Below are 24474 nucleotides of genomic sequence, written 5' to 3' on the forward strand. Positions count from 1 at the left end.
ACATCGGAAACAATCTTCCTGCATCTAGCCTGTCCAACCCCTTAAGAATTAAGAACCTGCATAACTTTGGAATTTGGAAGGAAACCAAACCATCTGGAGGAAACCCATGAGGTCAGAGAGAGAATGTTCAAATTCCACATAAACAGGGCTCAAGATCTATCTCTCCCACCTAAACCCATTCTCCTGCCTTCTCCCCATAACCCCTGACACCTGTACTAATCAAGAATCTATCTATGCCTTAAATATATCAATTGACGGCCTCCACAGCCTTCTGTGGCAAAGAATTCCACAAATTCACCACCGACTGAAGAAATTCCTCCTTCCTGAAGGAACGTCCTTTAATTGTGAGGCTATGACCGTTAGTCTTAGACTGTCCCACTAGTGGAAACATCCTCTCCACATCCATGGATCAGGATCGATTCCAGGTCTCTGGCAGCAGCTCTACCAGGGCGGTCACGGTGGCGCAGCGGTTGCTGCCATACAGTGAATGCTGCGCCTGAGACCCGGGTTCGATCCCAACTACGGGTGCTGTCTGTACGGAGTTTGTACGTTCTCCCCGTGATCTGCATGGGTTTTCTCCGAGATCTTTGGTTTCCTCCCACACTCCAAAGACGTACAGGTTTGTGGGTTAATTAGCTTGGTGTATGTGTAAACCCTACCCAAGTGTGTGTAGGATAGTGCTAACGTGTGGGGATCGATGGTCAGCGCGGACCTGGTGGGCCGAAGGGTCTGTTTCCGTGCTGCACCTCTAAAACTAGGCCCAGGACAGAAAGGTCAATGTGGGAATGGGAAGGAGAGTTAAAGTGTTTAGAAATCGCGAGATCAGGTAGGTTTAGGCGGACAAAGCGGAGGTGTTCAGCAAAACGATCGCCGAGCCTGCGCTTGGTCTCGCCAACAAATAGGACTCTACACCTGGAACATCGGATACAGTAGATGAGGTTTTGAGGAGGTGCAAGTGAACCTCTGCCTCACCTGAAAAGACTGTTGAGGCCCTTGGGTCGTGTATGTTCTATCTGTGACATATGACGATAACATTCTCTTTACTCAATAAAATTACTCTTGAATCAACATCTCCTCCCACTAGCACATAGTTCCCCAACTTTGAAGCTTTGGTCAAGGCAAACCATGACATTGTCCTGAACAAGGGTGCATGTGACCATGCCATCCCACCACTATTGACGAGCTGGAAGTCAAGATGGCCATGAGCTCAACTATAACATAATTTTGATCTGTGGATAGAGTGATAAAAATATAACTGAAATGAAAAGTTTGGGAGTATGTTGAAGGCAAAATCCATTCATAAATTATTATTTTTTTAAATAATTCTTCTTAGTTATTATTCATTAACACCAAGTGAGACATCACAAACTACTTTAATTAAAACGGACTAAATGAATAGAAATAGAAATTATATTTGCTATACCTCCAAGGTGTGTTTTATATTTAAGTGCATAGATTGGAGATCTTCTAGGATACCCGAGGCAAATGTTCAGATCCCCATATGGATAATTAAGAAACTTAAAGGGTTTTACAGTCTTGGGGAATCCACTGGTAAATATGAGAGATTTGCTGACTGAAATCTTTAAAGCTGGGGTTAAGAGATTGGTTGGAACTCCACTTATAATACTAATGTTAATTAGAGAGGTTTATTAAAATATAAAAGCATGCAGGGCACATTGTGGAAATGAATCCTTAAATATAATTAGAATTTTAATTTCAATGGATCTTTAATTTTGATTAGATGGGTCTGGGCAAAGCTCCTTAGGCAAATTTGATTTAATCTTTCTAGGTGGTAATCAGACTTTATGAAGGTCGCAAAGATTACACAAACCACGAGTGGAATGAGTCCTACAACCATTTATGGTTGTCATATGTCACGCAGTCTACAGGGACTCTGTCAATGCTTACAGATTTCTCCACAACCCTCTGTCTGAATTATGGTAATTTGTCTGTTATGTTTATTGCATTGCTTTGTAGACCTTCCCAATTCATGTTTCTGGTTGTTTCCACTTCTGTATGCCTGGATAAAATCTTCCCTCACCTTCCCACATCCCAGGAACTCTACAGGAAAATGTGGAGTACTCCCCGCATCTCATGATTAGCAGGGACTATCGCAACATTTAATGAAACATTTAGATGGGTACATGGATAGGATACGTTTAGAGGGATATGGGCCAAATGCAGGCAGGTGGGACTAGTGCAGATGGGGCATGTTGGTTGGCATGGGCAAGTTGGGCCGAAGGGCCTGTTTCCACACTGTGACTCTATGATTCTATGACATGGGAGAATGCTCTCAATGATGACAGATGTTGGTTATAGTGTCATAGAGTGAAACAGAGTGGAAGCAGGCCCTTCACCCCAACTTGCCCACACCGGCCAACATGTCCCAGATACATTAGTCCCACTTGCCTGCGTTTGGTCCATGTCCCTCCAAACCTGTCCTATCCATGTACCTGTCTAACTTAAATAGTCCCAGTATCAATTACCTCCTCCGGCAGCTTGTTCCATACACCCACCACCATTTGTGTTAAAAAGCTACCCCTCAGATTCCTATTAAATCTTTCCCCCTTCACCTTAAACCTATGTCCTCTGGTCCATGATTCACCTACTCTTGGCACGAGACTGTGCAACTACCCGATCTATTTTTCTCATGATTGTGATCAGTATCAATAGACAATAGACAATAGGTGCAGCAGTAGGCCATTCGGCCCTTCGAGCCAGCACCGCCATTCAATGTGATCATGGCTGATCATCCCCATCGGCACCCCGTTCCTGCCTTCTCCCATATCCCCTGACTCCGCTATCTTTATGAGCCTTATCTAGCTCTCTCTTGAAAGCATCCAGAGAACCTGCCTCGACCGCCCTCTGAGGCAGAGAATTCCACAGACTCACCACTCTCTGTGAGAAAAAGTGTTTCCTCGTCTCCGTTCTAAATGGCTTACACTTTATTCTTAAACTGTGGCCCCTGGTTCTGGACTCCCCCAACATCGGGAACATGTTTCCTGCCTCTAGCGTGTCCAATCCCTTAACAATTTTATATGTTTCAATAAGATCTCCTCTCGTCCTTCTAAACTCCAGAGAGTACAAGCCCAGCCACTACATTCTCTCAGCATATGACAGTCCCGCCATCCCGGGAATTAACCTTGTAAACCAACGCTACACTCCCATAATTGCAAGAATGTCCTTCCTCAAATTAAGGGACCAAAACTGCACACAATACTCCAGGTGTGGTCTCACTAGGGCTCTTTATCATCACAAAAAAGTACTAAATTTATATTGTCATATATACCAAGATAGTGAAAAATTATGTTATTGCATGCTGTCCAGATCAAGGGTTCCCAGCCTGGGGTAAATTTACCCCCAGGGGGTAAATATTTCCTACCCAGGGGGTAAATCTGTTGGTTCTGGATTAGTACATATTTTTTCTCATTGACTGACTGTGTTTGGTTCTGGTATACCGGTATCTGTTCATCATTAGTTGTTCATAAATAAGTGAAATATCATTGCTGTGTGCTATTAAAGGTGCCAGTGGTAAAAGGGACGAAAATGGTTGGGAACCCCTGGTCCAGACCATATTATACCTGAGTCCTATCATACTATACATGAGCTGAACAGGTAGTGCAAATGAGGAAGTGGTAATCGAGAGTGCAGAAAATAATGGTACAGCTACAGAAGAAGTGCGGACAGAGAAGGAATGTGTAAGGGCGGCAACAGGGTAGTTTGTGAATACTTCCTTAGCACGTCCGAGATTCATTCAAGGTACAAAGCGATTGAGTAACTCAACGGTTCAGGTAGCATCCCCGGAGAACATGGATGGGTAACATTTCGGGTCAGGACCCTTCTTCAGATTGATTGCAGGGGTGGGATGTAAGGCTAGAACGGTGGAGGGACAGGACAAAGCAGAGCAGGTCATGGGTGACCAAGAACGAGGGGAGGGTGCGAGTTAATATGCAGATGGTTGGACAAAGGTCAGAGGTGGATAAACACAAAGTATGAGACAAAAGGATGAGAGAGTTAAACCGATGGTAGCAGGGCCGGATTTAGATGAAGACTTGGCTATTCCACGTGAGGCCCCTCCCAACCCCCTATGAGAGGCCCCACCCAATCGGCCTATGAAGCCTATAGGTAAATCCGGGGCCGAGGCCCCCCTAGATCTCGAGGCCCTAAGCTTAAGCCTATAGGTAAATCCGGCCCTGGATGGTAGGGTTGCGTGAGCGGGTATATGGAAGGATACTTGGACATATCTCCGCTTCTTCTACACCTTAGTTAGTTGCGGGGGGTTTTTTTCTTGTTTTTCTTTAAATATTTTTTTCTTTTTCTTTTCTTCTTTCCCTTTTTTTCCTTTTTTTTTCCCTATCTAGTTATTAGTTCATAAAATGTTAAAACTGAAGCAGCACGAAAATTGTATAACTGTTATGTCGATCTTTTTTTTTGTACAATTGGCCACTGTCTCACCCATTTGCCAACTTGAGTTTGTCAACTTCAATTACTCCAGCACCTTGTATCTTCTTTTGTAAACCAGCATCTGCAGCTCCTTGTTTCAACATCCCCCCCCCCCGTCCAATTTCCCACGGCATAATCTTTCATCACTGTATTTTTGTCACTGGAAAGCCAATGCAACAAAGGACGTGGGCAGCATGAAATATTTGGAAAGGGTATATAACAAGGACGTGCTCTAACAGCTAACTTTGGTAGAGGTATTTCAATATTAATAGCAATGAATCTAAAAGCAAATAGGCTATTAACTTTCACTCTTGAAATCTTCGTTTGTCTTAGTGAGGCTGACAATGCCCAAAGACAATAGTGATGTCTATCTCCTTCAAGGGCCTGTCCCACTTGGTGATGTTATTCGGTGACCGCCGGCATCATATCAGTGTCGCCAAAGGATTTTGAACATTTCAAAATCCAGCGGCGACAAAAAAAATGTGGCGGCATTTGCGGAAAAACTCCGCGCGTCAAACGCCATCACGCCGCGTCACGCCGCATCACGGCACTCATTTTTCAGTGACCTGATACGTCAGTCAATGATGCCGGCATTTGCCGAAGAAATTGCCAAGTGGGACAGGCCCTTAAACATAGAAACATAGAAAATAGGTGCAGGAGTAGGCCATTCGGCCCTTCGAGCCTGCACCGCCATTCAATACGATCATGGCTGATCATCCAACTCCGTATCCTGTACCTGCCTTCTCTCCATACCCCCTGATCCCTTTAGCCACAAGGGCCACATCTAACTCCCTCTTAAACATAGCCAATGAACTGGCCTCAACTACATTCTGTGGCAGAGAATTCCAGAGATTCGCCAGTCTCTGTGTAAAAAAGACTGCGTGCAGAAAGTAGACAGACCATCTGTCTTTCTGAAAATGTGATTCCATGTTGGACAGGACCTCGGCTTGGATTTAGATTAATGGTGTTTGGTTTGAATAATTGAGTGGAGGTTTGGTTGCATTTTTCATTCCTGCACCTTGCTCACTGTTTTGATTACTGTGGTCAACCACTGTGGAAATGCCAAGGGATAAATATTTATGAGATAATTATCAGCAATATGGGGAATGTGTTTACATGGAGCCCATATTTCACGAGGTCAGACCTCAAGGAAATCAATGTGCGGTGCTGAGCCAATGTTCAGACCATATCCTTTCACACATGGGGTTTGATAGGTCATGAAGGTAATGGTCTCCAGAGGGATACAAGTAGTGACCCTTCTGTTGCCATCCCGGTTTGGAACAAAGAGGTCCCTTACGCAAGTCAAGCAGATGTCAATACTACCAGCAGTTCATTCAGAGCCTGTTGCACCATCTTAAGATTATTCAGTATAGAGTAGATATAGGGTCATAGAGTCTAACTGCATGGAAACACCCACCTCGGCCCAACTTGCCTATACCGGCCAACATGCTCCATCTAAACCAGTAAGTACACAATAGTAAATGTACAATAGGTGCAGGAGGAGGCCATTCAGCCCTTCGAGCTAGCACCGCCATTCAATATGATCATGGTTGATCATCCCTAATCAGTACCCCGTTCCTGCCTTCTCACCATAACCCCTGACTCCGCTATCTTTAAGAGCTCTATCTAACTCTCTCTTGAAAGCATCCAGCAAATTGGCCTCCACTGCCTTCTGAAGCAGAGAATTCCACAGATTCACACCCCTCTATGTGAAAAAGTTTTTGCTCATCTCCGTTCCAAATGGGTTACCCATTCCTATTCTTAAACTGTGGCGCCTGGTTCTGGATGCCCCCAACATCGGGAACATGTTTCCTTCTTCTAAAAGTATTTTTGACTACCCTATCTACCTGAGATGCCACTTTCAGTGAACTATGTGAACAGTGGACGACATCATCGGGAGCTCGCAGGTCACAGGTTGGTGAACTGTTTTTCCGGAGCTCCCGCCGGCAACAGCTTCGTTCGCTGGACTTGAGGGCGGCAGCATCGACCACCCCGGGCCGCAGAGCTTGAACCGGCCCGTTCGCGGAGCTCGGTTGAGCCGCGGGACTTGCCATCATCCGGCGGGGTCACAACAACGGAAGCCTGGATCGCCTCAACGCAGAGGGAGAACAAGGAGGGAAGAGACAGAGACTTTAAGACTTTTGCCTTCCATCACAGTGAGGAGGTGTCTGGTGAACTCACTGTGGTGGATGTTAATTTGTGTTTATTGTATGTTTTGTTATTTATTATTATATGTATGACTGCAGGCAACGAAATTTCGTTCAGACCGGACGGTCTGAATGACAATAAAGGAATTCAATTCAATTCAATTCAATGTACCTGCACTCCTAGATCCATCTGCTCTACACCGCTCCCCAGCCACCTGCCTATCCAGAAGAAATTTCACTTGACAAACTCCTTACCTTCTCAACTCCTATACCCATCTCCATCCCTTACCTGCTTTCCACAGATTATTTCTCTGTGGTTCCATCAGCCAGAGAGAGGAATAGAGTTGTGTGCGCTGTCAAGCATGACATCATGGGCAACAATATCACATTTAAAAAAGGAAAGGAGTTGAAGTTCTACACCAGGGATTTGAAATGTAGACTCGATGCATCAGTACAGGACAGAGGGAACGTTGAACTTCCAGTGGTGTAGTCATTTGGAAGAGATGTTGAGCTGTTCTCCTGTCCACTCAGTCAGGTGGATACAAATGTCCAAGAGAACTACTTCAAGTTAAAATAGGAGACCAGACAAGGAAGACCTCTTGAGCAAAACATAAAATGCTGAAGGAACTCAGCAGGGCAGCACAAGGGCGTAACAGCAGAGTTGCTGCATTACAGTGCCAGAGACCTAAGTTCCATCCTGACTACGGGTGCTGTCTGTACGGAGTTTGTACGTTCTCCCTGTCACCATTTGAGTTGTCTCCGGGTGCTCTGGATTCCTCCCACATCACAAAGACGTACAGGTTTGTAGGTTAAACGGTTCTGGTAAAATTGTAAATTGTCCCTAGTGTTAGTGTACGGGGTGATCATTGGTCGGCATGGATTCGGTGGGCTGAAGGGCCTGTTTCCATGCTGAAGCTCCAAAGTGAAGTAAAGAAACGTCATCTGACCATTCCCGCCACTGCCTGGCCCACTGAGTTTGTCCAGCTCTTTGTGTTTTGTTACGCGTTTCTTGTAGGTACGAGGAAGTTTGCTTCATGGAGCGAATAGAAAAGTGCATTTTCGCTTGCGCCATGGTCTACACAGATTAAAAAATGTTCTGAGCCAATCTACTAAATTGTCATTTGCATCAGAGCAAGAACCGAGAGAAAAGGATATATTTCATATTTGTACTCCTCCACGTTTCAGGAAAACCTATTCAGCCAGATCTTGACTCGGGGACATTCAAAAAGAAATAAAATAGAAATACATTTTTAAACAGGCACAATGATCAACATTGACGTTGAAGGCTTGTTTCTGTGCTTTACCATCTATGACTCTGAGTCTATGGCAAGAAATAAAAATTAGTTAAAATCAAAATAAAATTAATTAAAACTCACATTACTCACGTTATTCCCTTTATCGTGTTTCTGTGCACTATGGACGGCTTGATTGTATGAGTGTATTGTCTTTCCGCTGACTGGTTAGCACGCAGCAAAAGCTTTTCACTGTACCTCGGTACACGTGACAATCAACTAAACCAAACTAAACGAGGCTAAACCATCTACACCATGCTGCCTTGGGAAAGCTGCTCTCATTACCAAGAACTGCTCAAACCCCAGTCATGCTCAATTCATTCCTCTCTCTTGTTGGAGGAAAGGCACACAAGCTTGATAGCATATGCCTCCAGATTCAAGAACAACTTCTTTGCCACTCTTATCAGACTCTTGAATGGACCTCCCATATGCTAAAGATGTATTCCCAAACTACCAATCTATCTCACTGCAAACCTTGCACATGTTTTACATCTGCATTTTTGCTGTGGCTGCAACATTATCCTCTGTTGTACCTTAATGCCCCTGTCCCACTTAGGAAACCTGAACGAAAACCTCTGGAGACTTTGCGTCCCACCCAAGGTTTCCGTGCGGTTCCCGGAGGTTTTTGTCAGTCTCTCTACCTGCTTCCACTACCTGCAACCTCCAGCAACCACCTGCAACCTCCGGGAACCGCACGGAAACCTTGGGTGGGGCGCAAAGTCTCCAGAGGTTTCCGTTCAGGTTTCCTAAGTGGGACAGGGGCATTAGTTCCACCCTCCCCTAACTCTCAGTTTGAAGAAGGGTCTCGACCCGAAACGCCACCTATTCCTTGCTGTACCTGCATCTCACCAGAGATGTTGCCTGACCCATTGAGCTCCTCCATATTATTATCTAAATGGTGTCAAGTTGGAAAAGGGAAAGTACAACGGGATCTGGGGGTCCTTGTTCATCAGTCAATGAAAGTAAGCATGCAGGTAAAGCAGGCAGTGAAGAAAGTGAATGGCATGTTGGCCTTCATAACAAGAGGAGTTGAGTATAGGAGCAAAGAGTTCCTTTTGCAGTTGTACAGGGCCCTAGTGAGGCCACACCTGGAGTATTGTGTGCAGTTTGGGTCTCCTTATTTGAGGAAGGACATTCTTGCTATTGAGGGAGTGCAGCGTAGATTCACAAGGTTAATTTCTGGGATGGCGGAACTGTCATATGCTGAGAGAATGGAGCGGCTGGACTTGTACACTCTGGAGTTTAGAAGGATGAGAGGGCATGCTATTGAAACATATAAGATTGTTAAGGGTTTGAACACACTAGAGGCAGAAAATGTGTTCCCGATGTTGGGGGAGTCCAGAACCAGGGGCCATAGTATAAGAATAGGGGTAAGCCATTTAGAACGGAGATGAGGAAACACTTTTTCACACAGAGAGTTGTGAGTCCGTGTAATTCTCTGCCTCAGAGGGCGGTGGAGACCGGTTCTCTAGATACTTTCAAGAGATAGCTAGATAGGGCCCTTAAAGATAGTGGAGTCACGGGATATGGGGAGAAGGCAGGAACTGGGTACTGATTGTGGATGATCAGCCATGATCACATTGAATGGTGGTACTGGATCGAAGGGCCAAATGGCCTACTCCTGCACCTATTGTCTATTATCTATTGTGTCTATCTTCGGTGTAAGCAAACTTCTGCAGTTCCTTCCTACACATTACCTTCTGCGCTCTCCTTTGCCACTTTCTCTTATGTACTACCTGTTGTGCTCATGTTTGATATGATTGCACTCAAGTGTGTTATGATCGGTCTAGATAGCATACGATACAACATTTTTCACTGTATCTTAGTATGTGACAGCGATGAATTCAAAGTTTTTTTGAGATGATACATTGCAGCGCCGGAGACCCGGGTCCGATCCCGACTATGGGTGCTGACTGTACGGAGTTTGTATTTTCTCCCCGTGACCGCGTGGGTTTTCTCCAAGATCTTAGTTTTCCCCCCACATTCCAAAGACGTGCAGGTTTGTAGATCAATTGACTTGGTATAAGTGTAAATTGTCCCTATTGTGGGTAGGACAGTGTTAATGTGCGGGGATTGCTGGATGGTGCGGACTCGATGGGCCGAAGGGCCTGTTTCCACGCTGTATCTATCATCCAAATGAAACTAAGCAGCAAGAGCTTTTTTTAACTGTACCTCGGTACACGTGACAATAAACTAAACTAAATTAAAGGGCTCTGCATTTGACAATGAGCTTGTTCTTTCCTCTCTTCCCAGATGGATACCCAAAGGATGAGATGGTTTACAAATGGAGGAAAAATTCTGTTGAAGCTGCCAACCAGAAGTCCTGGAGACTCTACCAGTTTGATTTCCTGGGCTTAAGGAACACGACGAAAATTGTGGAAACAACAGCAGGTATTGGAGCACAGTTTTGCCACATTTTATGATGAATATTTTAGAGGCTTATGTCCATCTGACTGGGCATGATAGTTAGTATTAACACTTGTCGTTGTTGGTATGTGTTATTTTAGTTAGTATTAACAAATGTCGTGGTTGGTACGTGTTATATCGGACAATTCCAATCAATTGAATCGATTGAGTCATGTAATGACGGAACATACCAGGAGCGTGAATGAATACAACTGGTGCAACAGGAATACATATTGTAAGCCCAGCTTGCTAACAATAACTAAGCCAATATTGGTGAGATATTGTGTATGAAGGAACAGCAGATGCTGGTTTACACCAAAGATAGACACAAAATGTTACTCCAGCGTTTTGTGTCTAACGTTAGTGAGATATTCATCCTGATCAGTAGCTGTAAATACACCTTCAAATTCATCAGCAGCAAAGACGTTTCCTCAATTATGGCCTGATAATGGCAGAAAAACTTATACTTAAATTTTGGGAAAATGCTTCTACCCCAACCCTCAAAATGTGGATCACAAGCATGTCTGAGACGCTACATCTTGAAGATATGAGACTCGTCTTAGCAGGAAAATCAGAGCAATTTTTAAAGACATGGTCTCCTTTTATTGATTCATTACAAGTATAGTATGGTGCAACACAATTCTGGAATTAAACCGATTCACGGACAGGGTGATGGGTGTGGTGAGAAATGAAGCAGGTATATCAACATGTAATGCTTATAAAAAAAAAATAATAATTTAAAAAAATGTTTTAAAATTCATCAGCAGCAGTTTCCATTGCACTGCGGAACTGAATTGCAGAGGTAAGGTGCAACTTGGTGCCCATGTTGTATCATGTATTTAACACTGCCAGTCAGCAATTAATTTGTAGGCGGCCATTCAGTAGAGATTTGTCACTGAGGAAACAATGTGTTAAATGTTGGATCTCTCCACATTCTCAGACATAAAATAGGACAAAATGGATTACGTTTTGCAGTGTTATGTCCCTCACAGCACCTGCAATGCATCTGATCCAATGATGGTCAGATCGCCCAGCATAATTTTTTGGGAAGGTAGTCACATAATGCTGGAGTAACTCAGCGGGATTGGCAGCATCTCTGAAGAAACGGAATGGGTGACATTTTGCATCGAGACCCTTCAGACCCAGAACATCACCTATCCCTTGTCCCCAGAGATGCTGCCTGCCCGCTGAGTTAGTCCAGCATTTTATGCCTATCTTCAGTGTAAACCAGCATCTGTAGTTCCATACTGCACATAATCTCTTGGGAGTAGCCCTAAAGAAGCAGCTTTTCCACTGTGGAGCAGCTCAGCTCAGCAAAAAACCCTGTTGATTATATTGGGCCATGGATGGTGCTTACAGTCTTTGTCAATGTTACCAGCAGATGCAATGCTTGTTACACAAGTGGTAAATGTTCACCTACTTTCAGCATTCTGTGGAGAATCAGGAGATGATTCTGGAAAGGCTACAGAGAAGATTTACGAGGATGTTGCCAGGACTAGAGGGTTTGAACTATAGGGAGAGGTTGAGTAGGCTGGGACTCTATTCCTTGGAGCACAGGAGGATGAGGGGTGATCTTGTAGAGGTGTATAAAATCATGAGAGGAATAGATCGGGTAGATGCACAGAACCTCTTGCCCAGAGAAGGTGAATCGAAGACCAGAGGACATAGGTTTAAGGTGAAGTGGAAAAGATTCAATAGGAATCTGAGGGGTAACTTTTTCACACTAAGGGTGGTGGGTGTATGGAACAAGCTGCCAGAGGAGATAGTTGAGCAGGGACTATCCCAATATTTAAGAAGCAGTTAGACAGGTATGTAGATAGGACAGGTTTGGAGGGATATGGACCAAATGCTGGCAGGTGGGATTAGTGTAGCTGGGACATGTTGGCCAGTGTGGGCAAGTTCGGCCAAAGTGCCTGTGTCCACATTGTATCACTCTATGACTCTATGATGCAGATGTATTGAAGCATGTGAGCTTGTTTGAATTTAATTCTTTCAGATATCCTGAAATGCATGTTACCGAAACCCATGTGAGTGAGCTGGAAAATGAGCCCGTGTATAATTGGACAAGTGAAATATCTTTCAACAGGACAGAGTAGGTCAGAGATTATATTAAAATCATCAAATCCATCATATAACTGCTCATGTCACTGGTACTGTCTGAATACTGAATAGTTGGTGGTTATTACTGTGAAATATCCAGTAGCTGTATTTTTTATTAAACTTGTAGGTGCCTATTCTAAACTGACCTTGCAAAGACCTGGCCATTATAACGAAGGAGGTTTCAATTAATGCCAGTGTGTCATATTATTACCAAAATATTTATCTGGGTAATATTTATAAAAAGAATATATATATTCTACATATTTATAAAAATAATCCCATGCAAAGAAATGTGTAAGAAGGAACTGCAGATGCTGGTTTACATCGAAAATAGACACAAAATGCTGTAGTGAGTCGCTTGGGTAACTTACAACCAGCGGCATGAATATTTATTTCTCCAACTTCAAGTAACCCTTGCATTCCCTCTCTCTCTGTCCATCTCCCACCCTAGTTTCACCGTTTGTATTCCTTTGTTACCACCTCGTCCCAAGTCAACAATGGACCATTGTGAGCTCCACCATTCCTGACTTATCGATGCAGGATCTGCCTCGTCTGTACCTTCCCATACCTCTAGCTTCCCCCCACCCCCTTGACTCTTAGATTGATGAAGGTCTCAACCTGAAACAACACCTATTCCTTTTCTCCGGAGATGCTGCCAGACCCACTGAGCTATTCCAGCATTTTGTATCTGTTTTCCCATGCATAGAAACATCGCAAGGGACATTTGCAAGGCGAGAGTTTTATTCTCCATGCACAACTGGTTTGTACCCTGGAAGGCATGTCATGGGCAGAATTCCCTGATGATGACACAGCTTGCATGGGATTTTGCTGGAGTTCCTTCCTTCCCTGTTCTAACTTGTGATAGACATGTTATGACTTTCACAGATCAGTTAGCCTGGCCTTCTGAAATAGATAGATAGATAGATAGATAGATAGATAGATAGATAGATAGATAGATAGATAGATAGATAGATAGATAGATAGATAGATAGATAGATAGATAGATAGATAGATAGATAGATAGATAGATAGATAGATAGATAGATAGATAGATAGATAGATAGATAGATAGATAGATAGATAGATAGATAGATAGATAGATAGATAGATAGATAGATAGATAGATAGATAGATAGATAGATAGATAGATAGATAGATAGATAGATAGATAGATAGATAGATAGATAGATAGATAGATAGATAGATAGATAGATAGATAGATAGATAGATAGATAGATAGATAGATAGATAGATAGATAGATAGATAGATAGATAGATAGATAGATAGATAGATAGATAGATAGATAGATAGATAGATAGATAGATAGATAGATAGATAGATAGATAGATAGATAGATAGATAGATAGATAGATAGATAGATAGATAGATAGATAGATAGATAGATAGATAGATAGATAGATAGATAGATAGATAGATAGATAGATAGATAGATAGATAGATAGATAGATAGATAGATAGATAGATAGATAGATAGATAGATAGATAGATAGATAGATAGATAGATAGATAGATAGATAGATAGATAGATAGATAGATAGATAGATAGATAGATAGATAGATAGATAGATAGATAGATAGATAGATAGATAGATAGATAGATATGCCTTTATTGTCATTCAGACCGAAGTCTGAACGAAATTGCTCAATGGTATGGAATCTGGGCTACATCATGTTGTCAATGTTTATTGAGAGTTTCACTCCAAATTCACGCATAATGATCCATTTCCAGAGGCAGTGATGCAGAGTAGCCTGGTTAAGACCGAGACTTTAAGACTCTTGGAGCATTTTGTAGACTTTTAGATAGGCACATAAAATATACAGGGAATGGATTGTTTGATTGATGGATACTTTATTCACATGTGACATGTCACAGTGAAATTATTGGCATACCATACACAAAGAAGAGGAATAGATTGGGGAAATGCACCTAGAGTAGGTGAATCGAGGGCCAGAGGATATATGTTTTAGGTGAAGGGGAAAATATTTAAGAGGAAACTGAGGGGTAACTTTTTCATGCAAAGGGCGGTAGGTGTATGGAACAATATGCCAGAGGAGGTAGTTGAGGCAGGGACTAACCCAACGCTTAAGATACAGTTAAGGGCTTGTCCCACTTGGGCGTCATTTGTGCGTCACGCACGTGGCGCGCGAGGATTTTGAGAATCCCCAAATCCTGGGGCGCCACGCGCGACCGCGCATCACTGCCTACGCCACCACGTCTCACCACGCGCCATGCGCATGTTACGCAGCGTCACGTAAATGACGCCCAAGTGGGACAGGCCCTTTAGATTGGTACATGGATAGGACAGATTTGGAGGGATATGGACCAAGCGTAGACAGGTGGGATTAGTGTAGCTGGGACATGTTGGCTGGTGTGGGCAAGATGGGCGGAAGGGCCTGTTTGCACGCTGTATCATTCTATGGCTCTAAGTATACAAATAGTCGCCATGTATAGGACGTCAACAAAGTTACCGTGTTCAATGTAGTCCCCAATGGCCCCTCTTTGTTCACAGCAGGATATGGATTATGTGCAGGCGAATGGCCTGTTTTTATGCTGTGTTCTATGTTCGAGTTTCATTGTTCCGCCCTTTGTATTACTAAGGAAGCAGAAAGGCCAATTGGGGAATTATGGATCAGCAAGGCTAGGAATGTCTGCCTTGTGTGCTGGGGGAGGCAGATATGATCGAATCATTTAAAAAAACTTTTGAATAGTTTAGTTTAATATTGCAGGGAAAAGCTTTTGTTTGTGTGCTATAAAAGTTTGCAGTGAAAGAGAATACTATGCATGATTACAATCAAGTTGTCCACGGTACACAGATAAAGTATAAAGGTACAATTTTTAGTGCAGGTAAAGTCTGACTAAAGATAGTTCAAAGATCTTCAATGAGATGGAGGTGGGGGGGGGGGAGGGGTCTGGACTATGCTCTAGCTGTTAAGAGGACCATTCAGTTGCCTGATAACAGACACCTGGGTATGCAGGGAATGGAGGTACTGTAAATGGATCATGTGCAGGCAGATGAATGAATAATGCCCCTGTCCCACTTAGGAAACCTGAACGGAAACCTCTGGAGACTTTGCGCTCCACCCAAGGTTTCCGTGCGGTTCCCGGAGGTTGTAGGTGGTTGCTGGAGGTTGCAGGTAGTGGAAGGAGGTAGGGAGACTGACAAAAACCTCCGGGAACCACACGGAAACCTTGGGTGGGGCACAAAGTCTCCAGAAGTTTCCGTTTAGGTTTTCTAAGTGGGACAGGGGCATACGTTTATTGGCCAAGTATGTACACATACAAGGGATTTGCCTTGGTACTCCGCTCGCAAGTAACAACACGACATACAGTAAACAATTAAGAATAAAACATTAAAACGTTGAGAATAAAACATTATGGTTTAAACATGTGAATGAAATAAAATACCAGAGTAAAAGGAGGCTACAGACTTTTGGTTATTGAGTAGAGCTACTGCTCGTGGAAAAAAAAAGCTGTTGTTATGTCTGGCTGTGGAGGCTTTGACAGTCCGGATGAAAGTAGTTTATATTGGCATTATGTTTGGCATGTACATTGTGAACTAAAAGGCCTGTTCTTGTGCTGCACTGTTTTATGTGCTATGTTCCATGTTCTAGATAGTCGCATGTTTACCACTCAGTCTGAAAGGCAGAGAAGATTAGTTTATATTGGCACCATGTTTGGCACCTACATTGTGGGCTAGGTGGCTTGTTCCAGTCCTACACTGTTCTATGTGTTATGTTCTGTTCTAGATGTTAGCACTTTTACCTTTGGATCTGAAAGCTATTGATTCAAGTCTCACTTCAGCAATTCATTTCCCATTTGATCCATTCAGTCTTGGGGGAGTGCTGCACAGTCTGATGTACTGAATAGCTGGTGAAACATTAAACTGAAAATCTCTTGGATGAATGTAATAAACATGGCTCTAGATGAAAATAGGATGTTATATTCGCACATAAAAAAAATAGGTAGGACTGTGCAGATGCTCAGTTTAGTTTATTGTCAGTTAGTTTATTGTCATCAAGTATATTTCCATAGTTGCATTGGATCCTTGCTTGTCATTTCAGTGTAGTTTATTGTCACGTGTACCGAGGTACAGTGGAAAGCATTAAGGGCCTGTCACACTTGACGATTTTTTCGGCGACTGCTGGTGTCATATCAGTGCCGCTAAAAGATTTTGAACATTTCAAAATCCAGCGGCGACAAAAAAATGTTTGCGACACTTGAAAAAAACCCCGCCCATCAATACGTCATCACAGCCGGATCATGCCGCAGATTTTTCGGTGACCTGATACGTCAGTCAATTATGCCAGCATTTGCCCAAGAAATTGCCTAGTGGGACAGGCTCTTCAGCTGCATGCTATCATGTCAGCAGAAAGACAATACATGATTACAATCGAGCCATTTGCAGTGCATAGATACATGATAAGGGAATCACGTTAAGTGCAAGGTAAAGCCAGCAAAGTCCGAACAAGGGTAGTCCAAGAGTCACCAATGAAGTAGATAGTAGCTCAGGACTGCTCTCGAGTTGTGGAAGGATGATTCAGTTGCTTGATAGCAGCTGGGAAGAAACTGGATTTTCACACTTCCATACCTTTTGCCTGATGAGAGAAGAGGGAGTGGCCAGGGTGCTTCTGCGGCTGGCCTTGCCGAGGCAGCGTGAGGTATAAATGGAGCCAATGGAAGGGAAGTTGGTTTGTGTGATGGTCTGGGTTGCCTCCACAATTCGCTGGTTTACAGACAAAGGCACAAAGTGCTGGAATAACTCGGTGGGTCAGGCAACATTTCTGGAGAACATGGCTAGGTAGTTTTAATAATCTAAACATGAGTGAGGCCGCTATCTCTTTTTTGGATACTAATTTAGAATTACCTCTGAGAAACAATTGCAACTTTGTGAGATGCTGAAGTGTGAAGAAATCACTGCGGTTCCTGGAAAATTCATTGTTTACTCTTAAGAGTATCTTGGAATACTTTCTGGGCACATGGGATCTAAATCCCCATAATATAGAACCACCTCAGAGGTACTAGATGATTATTCCTCCTGCAGGGATTTGAAAAATCATGGGCTCAATGTGTAAGAAGGAACTGTAGATGCTGGTTTAAACCGAAGATAGACACAAAAAGCTGGAGCAACAGGCAGCATCTCTGGAGAGATGGAATGGGAGACGTTTCGAGTCGAGACCCTTCCTCATAGAAACATAGAAACATAGAAAATAGGTGCAGGAGTAGGCCATTCGGCCCTTCGAGCCTGCACCGCCATTCAATATGATGATGGCTGATCATCCAACTCAGTATCCTGTACCTGCCTTCTCTCCATACCCCCTGATCCCTTTAGCCACAAGGGCCACATCAAACTCCCTCTTAAATATAGCCAATTAACTGGCCTCAACTACCTTCTGTGGCAGAGAATTCCACAGATTCACCACTCTCTGTGTGAAAAATGTTTTTCTCACTCGCTCCTAAAAGATTTCCCCCTTATCCTTAAACTGTGACCCCTTGTGCTGGACTTAAACTGTGACCCCTTGTTCTGGACTTAAACTATGGCCCCTTGTTCTGGACTTAAACTGTGACCCCTTGTTCAGAAGGAGAAACGTCACCCATTCCTTATCTCCAGAGATGCTGCCTGTCCCGCTGAGTTACTCCAGCTTTTTGTGACTATCATGGGCTCAAGTATTGCTATGAGACAGTGATATGATGAGGCACCAGACAAGTGGCTTAAAGTGCTTGGCAAACAGTCTGCCATTGCGAATGTTTGGCCAAATCTTCTAATTAGCGCAAAGAGCAAACAACAGATCCACACAGGATCAACAGTTTTGTAAACCGTGTACTCAAACAGAATTACGGGTGAAATTAAAACCCTGCCTGTGGCAATAAGGGCTTCTGTTCACAATGCAATGGGGAGACGTAATATTGAAGCTTCTTAGAGGAATGCCAGGAAATCAGAAGCAAAATTCTGTGTTTGGTAACAAGACAATAACCTGGTAGCAAGAGAATAATGTCAGCAAAAACAAAGGAGTTGGTCACAAAATGCTGGAGTAACCCAGCGGGACAGGCAGCATCTCTGGAGAGAAGGAATGGGTGACGTTTCGGGTCGGGACCCTTCTTCAGACCTTCCTCCTGTCAGGCAGAAGATAGAAAAACACTGAAAGCACGTATCAACAGATTCAAGAACAGCTTCTTCCCCATTGTAAACAGACACTTCTCATGCCAAAGACGTATTTCTGATCTTCCAATCTACCTCTTTGCAGCACTTGCATATTTTTTTAAATCTGCACTTTCTCTGCAGCTTACCACTGCACTGTTTATTTTCTCTTTTGCACTACCTGTCGTGTGTGGTACCTTCTCCATGGATAGTACTCAAAACAAACGTTTTCTCTGCATCTTGTGCATGTGACAATAATGCACCAATATTTAAAGAGTCATAGGGCCTTACGGCGGGGAAACAGGTCCTTCGGCCCAACTTGCCTATGACAGCCAAGGAGTTCCAGCTACACCAGTCCCACCTGCCTGCATTCGGCCCATATCACTCTTAACCTGTCCTATCCATGTACCAATACTTGAGTGTTCGAGAGTTTGTAAGGGATTGGCCTCCACATGAGAACATCCATAAATCTAGGAACACCCAGCTGAGATATCTGAAGATGTTACGGATTGGCACAGCAAAGCGAACACTGTTCTGGTGATTGTTACTCTTGGCTGCAACCTTCATACAAGAGGAATGACATGCCTTTGGCAGTAATAGTCATCATGGCATTGCATTTGGTAACTCTTGCATTCCAAGGCGTTACATGGAATAGTTAAGGGCCTGTCCCACTTTCACGACCTAATTCACGACCCCTGCTGAGTTTGCCTTGGACTCATACTCGTAGCATGGTCGTCATGAGGTCGTAGGAGGTCATAGTTAGGCCATAGGTAGGTCGTGATGCTAGTCGTAGGTACTCATGGCATCAAGTAGGTCGGGGCATTTTTCTAGCCTGATGAAAAATGTCCACGAGTAAAAAAGGTTCTGAATTAGGTCATGAAAGTGGGGCAGGCCCTTAATAGGAGTTGATCAAATCACAATGCACAAAGACGTCAAGCAGATTACAAAATCGTTGCTCACACCGGCAAACACTTTGAGCCTTTCCCCAGTGGAAGAGCAGTAAAGGTTTGAGAGGATCATGCAGTCTTTCACTTGACAGTTCTGTAGATGTACAGAGGTTTACTCATAGGAATAGTACAGAGATCCAGGCCTTTGGATTGCGGAGTCCACCTACCCCATCATCGCAGTCCAGCAGTATCTGACCGATCACCGTATCAAGCATGTTAAGCTTCATCCCCATCCAATGCACAAATCACCTCATCTATAGAAACATAGAAACATAGAAATTAGGTGCAGGAGTAGGCCATTCGGCCCTTCGAGCCTGCACCGCCATTCAATATGATCATGGCTGATCATCCAACTCAGTATCCCGTACCTGCCTTCTCTCCATACCCTCTGATCCCCTTAGCCACAAGGGTCACATCTAACTCCCTCTCAAATATAGCCAATGAACTGGCCTCGACTACCCTCTGTGGCAGGGAGTTCCAGAGATTCACCACTCTCTGTGTGAAAAAAGTTCTTCTCATCTCGGTTTTAAAGGATTTCCCCCTTATCCTTAAGCTGTGACCCCTTGTCCTGGACTTCCCCAACATCGGGAGCAATCTTCCTGCATCTAGCCTGTCCAACCCCTTAAGAATTTTATAAGTTTCTATAAGATCCCCTCTCAATCTCCTAAATTCTAGAGAGTATAAACCAAGTCTCTCCAGTCTTTCTTCATAAGACAGTCCTGACATCCCAGGAATCAGTCTGGTGAACCTTCTCTGCACTCCCTCTATGGCAATAATGTCCTTCCTCAGATTAGGAGACCAAAACTGTACGCAATACTCCAGGTGTGGTCTCACCAAGACCCTGTACAACTGCAGTAGAACCTCCCTGCTCCTATACTCAAATCCTTTTGCTATGAAAGCTAACACACTTTCAAACAACCTGAACACTCAACACCAACATAGACACAAAAAGCTCAAATAACTCAGCGGGTCAGGCAGCATCTCTGGAGCAAAAGGAATAGGTGACATTTTGCGTCAAGACCCTTCTTCAGACCCAGTACGTCACCTATTCCTTTTGCTCCAGAGATGCTGTCTGACCCGTTGAGTTACTCCAGCTTTCTGTGTCTATCTTCGGTTTGAACCAGCATCAGCAGTTCCTTCCTACACTACCATAGGCACCTCAGCTGGGGTACCTAGAGGATTTAGTTTAGTTTAGAGATACACTGTGGAAACAGGCCCTTCAGCCCACCGAGTCCCCGCTGACCAATGACCCTCTGTACACTAATTTCTATCTTACACACACCAGGGACAATTTTACAGAAATCTATTTGCCTACAATTAATCCCACATTCCAAAGACGTACAGGCTTTGGAATGTGGTATTTGGTAACCTTGGTAAACATGTTTAATTGTCCCCTGTGTGTAGGACAGTGTAATGCCCCTGTCCCACTTAGGAAACCTGAACGGAAACCTCTGGAGACTTTGCGCCCCACCCAAGGTTTCCGTGCGGTTCCCGGAGGTTGCAGGTGGTTGCCGGAGGTTGCAGGTAGTGGAAGCAGGTAGGGAGACTGACAAAAACCTCCGGGAACCGCTCGGAAATCTTGGTTGGGGCACAAAGTCTCCAGAGGTTTCCGTTCAGGTCTCCTAAGTGGGACAGGGGCAGAAGCTCTTCCTCCACTTCAGCCTTTTTGGGGCTGGGTGATGGGAGTGACAGGAATGGCCAGTGTCCCCAACTTGCCTACTATGTTCAGTTCTACCGGCAACTGATCTGTGGATTCCTGTGGCATAATACCGGCCAAGCTATCCACATCCGTTGGTTTTAGGCAGCCAGTGATGCATCTGCAGCTGTCATTAAAGGCGGCATCAACTTTCTTTGCATGAGATGATCTCTCCCAAACAGGACAAGCATACTCTGCAGCAGAGTAGCACAGCGCACGTGTAGTTGAGCGCAGTGTGGATGTATTGGCACCCCACCACGAGTTTGCCAGCTTGCGTAGGAGGCTGTTTCTCATCCTCACTTTGCCCTTCACTCTTTTGATGTGTTGCTTGAAGGAGAGGGTTCAGTCCAGAGTGACCCCAAGACAGAGAGGGTGGTCACACTGTCTCAAAGAGACACCATTCCATGTTAAGGACAGCTTCCTCCCAGCTTCGCGATTACAAAGGTGGAACGGGCTAACTTGGGTCTTAGCAGGGTTTGCCTTCAGTGGGATGTCCCTGTAGTAGTTTGTCAAGTTGTCTAAGGATGATGAGAGGGTAGCTTCTACCTCATCTAAGAAATAAAGTCCTAGCTTACTCAACCTCTCAGGCCCTGGAGTCCTGGCAACAGCCTTGTAAAGTCAAAATCACAAGTCATTCAAACACCTCTTCACAGAAACGCAGAGGAAAATCTGAGCTCTTTCCCAACAAAAGATTGGCTTTCAAACGGCAATTGCTATAACTGTTTCCCTTTCCAACAAAACACAACAATACTACAAAAACGCATATGTATGTCACTCCAATATATAAGACCCATCTCCCATCAAACATTGGAGACTTCAGTCTTAGGGAACTATCTTTCTTGGATTATACAGTTTATACAGCTTAAATTGATAGTAAAACATAGCTTCAAAAACCCTTGCACTCCAATATTCAGTTTTCATGTAGACATAAAATGCTGTAGTAATTCAGCGGGTAAGGCATCATCTCTGGAGAAAAAGACTGGGTGACGTTTCAGGTCCAGACCCTTCTTCAGACTGAGAGTCCAGGGAGAAGGAAACTAGATAGATAGATAGATAGATAGATAGATAGATAGATAGATAGATAGATAGATAGATAGATAGATAGATAGATAGATAGATAGATAGATAGATAGATAGATAGATAGATAGATAGATAGATAGATAGATAGATAGATAGATAGATAGATAGATAGATAGATAGATAGATAGATAGATAGATAGATAGATAGATAGATAGATAGATAGATAGATAGATAGATAGATAGATAGATAGATAGCTTTTATTGTCAAAGGTATGAAAAGATCATAAGGTCATATGGAATAGGAGTAGAATTAAGCAATTCTACATCGCCATTCAATCATGGCTGATCTATCTCTCCCTCCTAACCACATTCTCCTGCCTTCCCCCCATAACTTCTGACACCTGTACTATTCAAGAATCTATCTATCTCTGTCTTAAAGATATCTACTGACTTGGCCTCTGTAAACCTTTTGTAGCAAAGAATTCCACAGATTCACCACCCTCTGACCGAAGAGATTTCTCCTCATCTTCTTCCTAAAAGAAGGTCCTTTAATTCTGAGGCTATGACCTCTAGTTCTAGACTCTCTCACTAGTGGAAACATCCTCTCCACATCCACTCTGTCTCTACACTAGTCTGTACATTTCAATGTAGTCCCCCCTCATTCTTCTAAACTCCAGCGAAAAGATACAAAGGACAAACGAATGAAAGGTATGAAAATAATATATCAAGGCCAGCACCGATGCTCAAGAAACAGTGGAGCCCACAATGTGCAGGAAGGAAGAGCAGATGCTGGTGTACACTGAAGATAGACACAAAATACTGGAGTAACTCAGCGGGGCAGGTAGCATAGAAGGAATGGGTGACCATATAACCATATAACAATTACAGCACGGAAACAGGCCATCTCGGCCCTTCTAGTCCGTGCCGAACACTTACTCTCACCTAGTCCCATCTACCTGCACTCAGACCATAACCCTCCATTCCTTTCCCGTCCATATACCTATCTAATTTATTTTTAAATGATAAAATCGAACCTGCCTCCACCACTTCCACTGGAAGCTCATTCCACACAGCTACCACTCTCTGAGTAAAGAAGTTCCCCCTCATGTTACCCCTAAACTTCTGTCCCTTAATTCTGAAGTCATGTCCTCTTGTTTGAATCTTCCCTCCTCTCAATGGGAAAAGCTTATCCACGTCAACTCTGTCTATCCCTCTCATCATTTTAAAGACCTCTATCAAGTCCCCCCTTAACCTTCTGCGCTCCAAAGAATAAAGACCTAACTTGTTCAATATCTTATACTGAATCCACATGGCTTGATCCCCTCAACATCAATATCTCTTTGCTGCCATTTTTTATGCTTGATAATTCTTCTGTGAAGCATGTGGGAAGCTGTTGTTCCTGTTCACCCAAGGATCATTATTTCCCATGTAGACGCTGGCAACAATTCACTGAATTGGAGGTCTACAATCTGCTGCAGGTCTGAAGAAGGGTTTCGGCCCGAAACGTTGCCTATTTCCTTCGCTCCATAGATGCTGCCGCACCCGCTGAATTTCCCCAGCACTTTTGTCTACCTTCGATTTTCCAGCATCTGCAGTTCCTTCTTAAACAGCAATTCACCTCTACCATATTGAGACATCAAACATTCCTTCGGAAACTGATGTACATTACACTGTGTATTACAAGTGTATTACACTGCTGGGAACTATGTTCTGCAATCCGTATTGCCCCCTTTACTCCTCTGTTGTACATGAGTAAATTGAGTTTCACTGTACCTTATGTGTAGGAAAGAACTGCAGATGCTGGTTTAAATCAAAGGTATCGCAACATCTTGAAGATATAAGACTTGACTTAGCAGGAAAACCTGAGCAATTTTCCCTAAACTTCTGTGCCTTCATTCTCAAATCAGTTTTGGGTCAAGACCCTTCTTCAGACTGAGACTGAGACTGAGAGTCGGGGGAAGAGGGAAACTAGAGGTATGAAAAGACACAAAGAACAAATGAATGAAAGGGTTGAAAAGAACAGATGAAAGGCAGCATTTTTGTGGTATTGTGTGGTGTTTTACAATGTCAGTGCTTCAGGTGAAGTCTAGTGAAGTCTGACAAGCTTGAAAATACAGATATCAGAAAGTGATGCTACGGAAAGTAAACAATTAATTTTGCCAAGCTTGATTTCATTAAACAAACACACCTGTGCACAAACCACTGGCGTGCATGTTGAACACACTTTTACAGACTTCCCACGACATCTAGCAAATAGCTTTA

General features: G+C 43.6%; 1 protein-coding gene across 1 annotated transcript in view; it reads left to right on the plus strand.

Annotated features, from left to right (window-relative positions):
- gabrg3 (gamma-aminobutyric acid type A receptor subunit gamma3) overlaps positions 1 to 24474 on the plus strand; it is a 644954-nt gene that overhangs the window by 380144 nt on the left and 240336 nt on the right. The window contains exon 7 of the mRNA XM_033023452.1: positions 10136 to 10273. Coding sequence (XP_032879343.1) covers positions 10136 to 10273 — 138 coding nt within the window. The remainder of the gene's footprint in view (positions 1 to 10135; positions 10274 to 24474) is intronic.

The sequence above is a fragment of the Amblyraja radiata genome, chromosome 6 (assembly GCF_010909765.2).
Source record: "Amblyraja radiata isolate CabotCenter1 chromosome 6, sAmbRad1.1.pri, whole genome shotgun sequence".
In the NCBI taxonomy this organism is placed as follows: Eukaryota; Metazoa; Chordata; class Chondrichthyes; order Rajiformes; family Rajidae; genus Amblyraja; species Amblyraja radiata.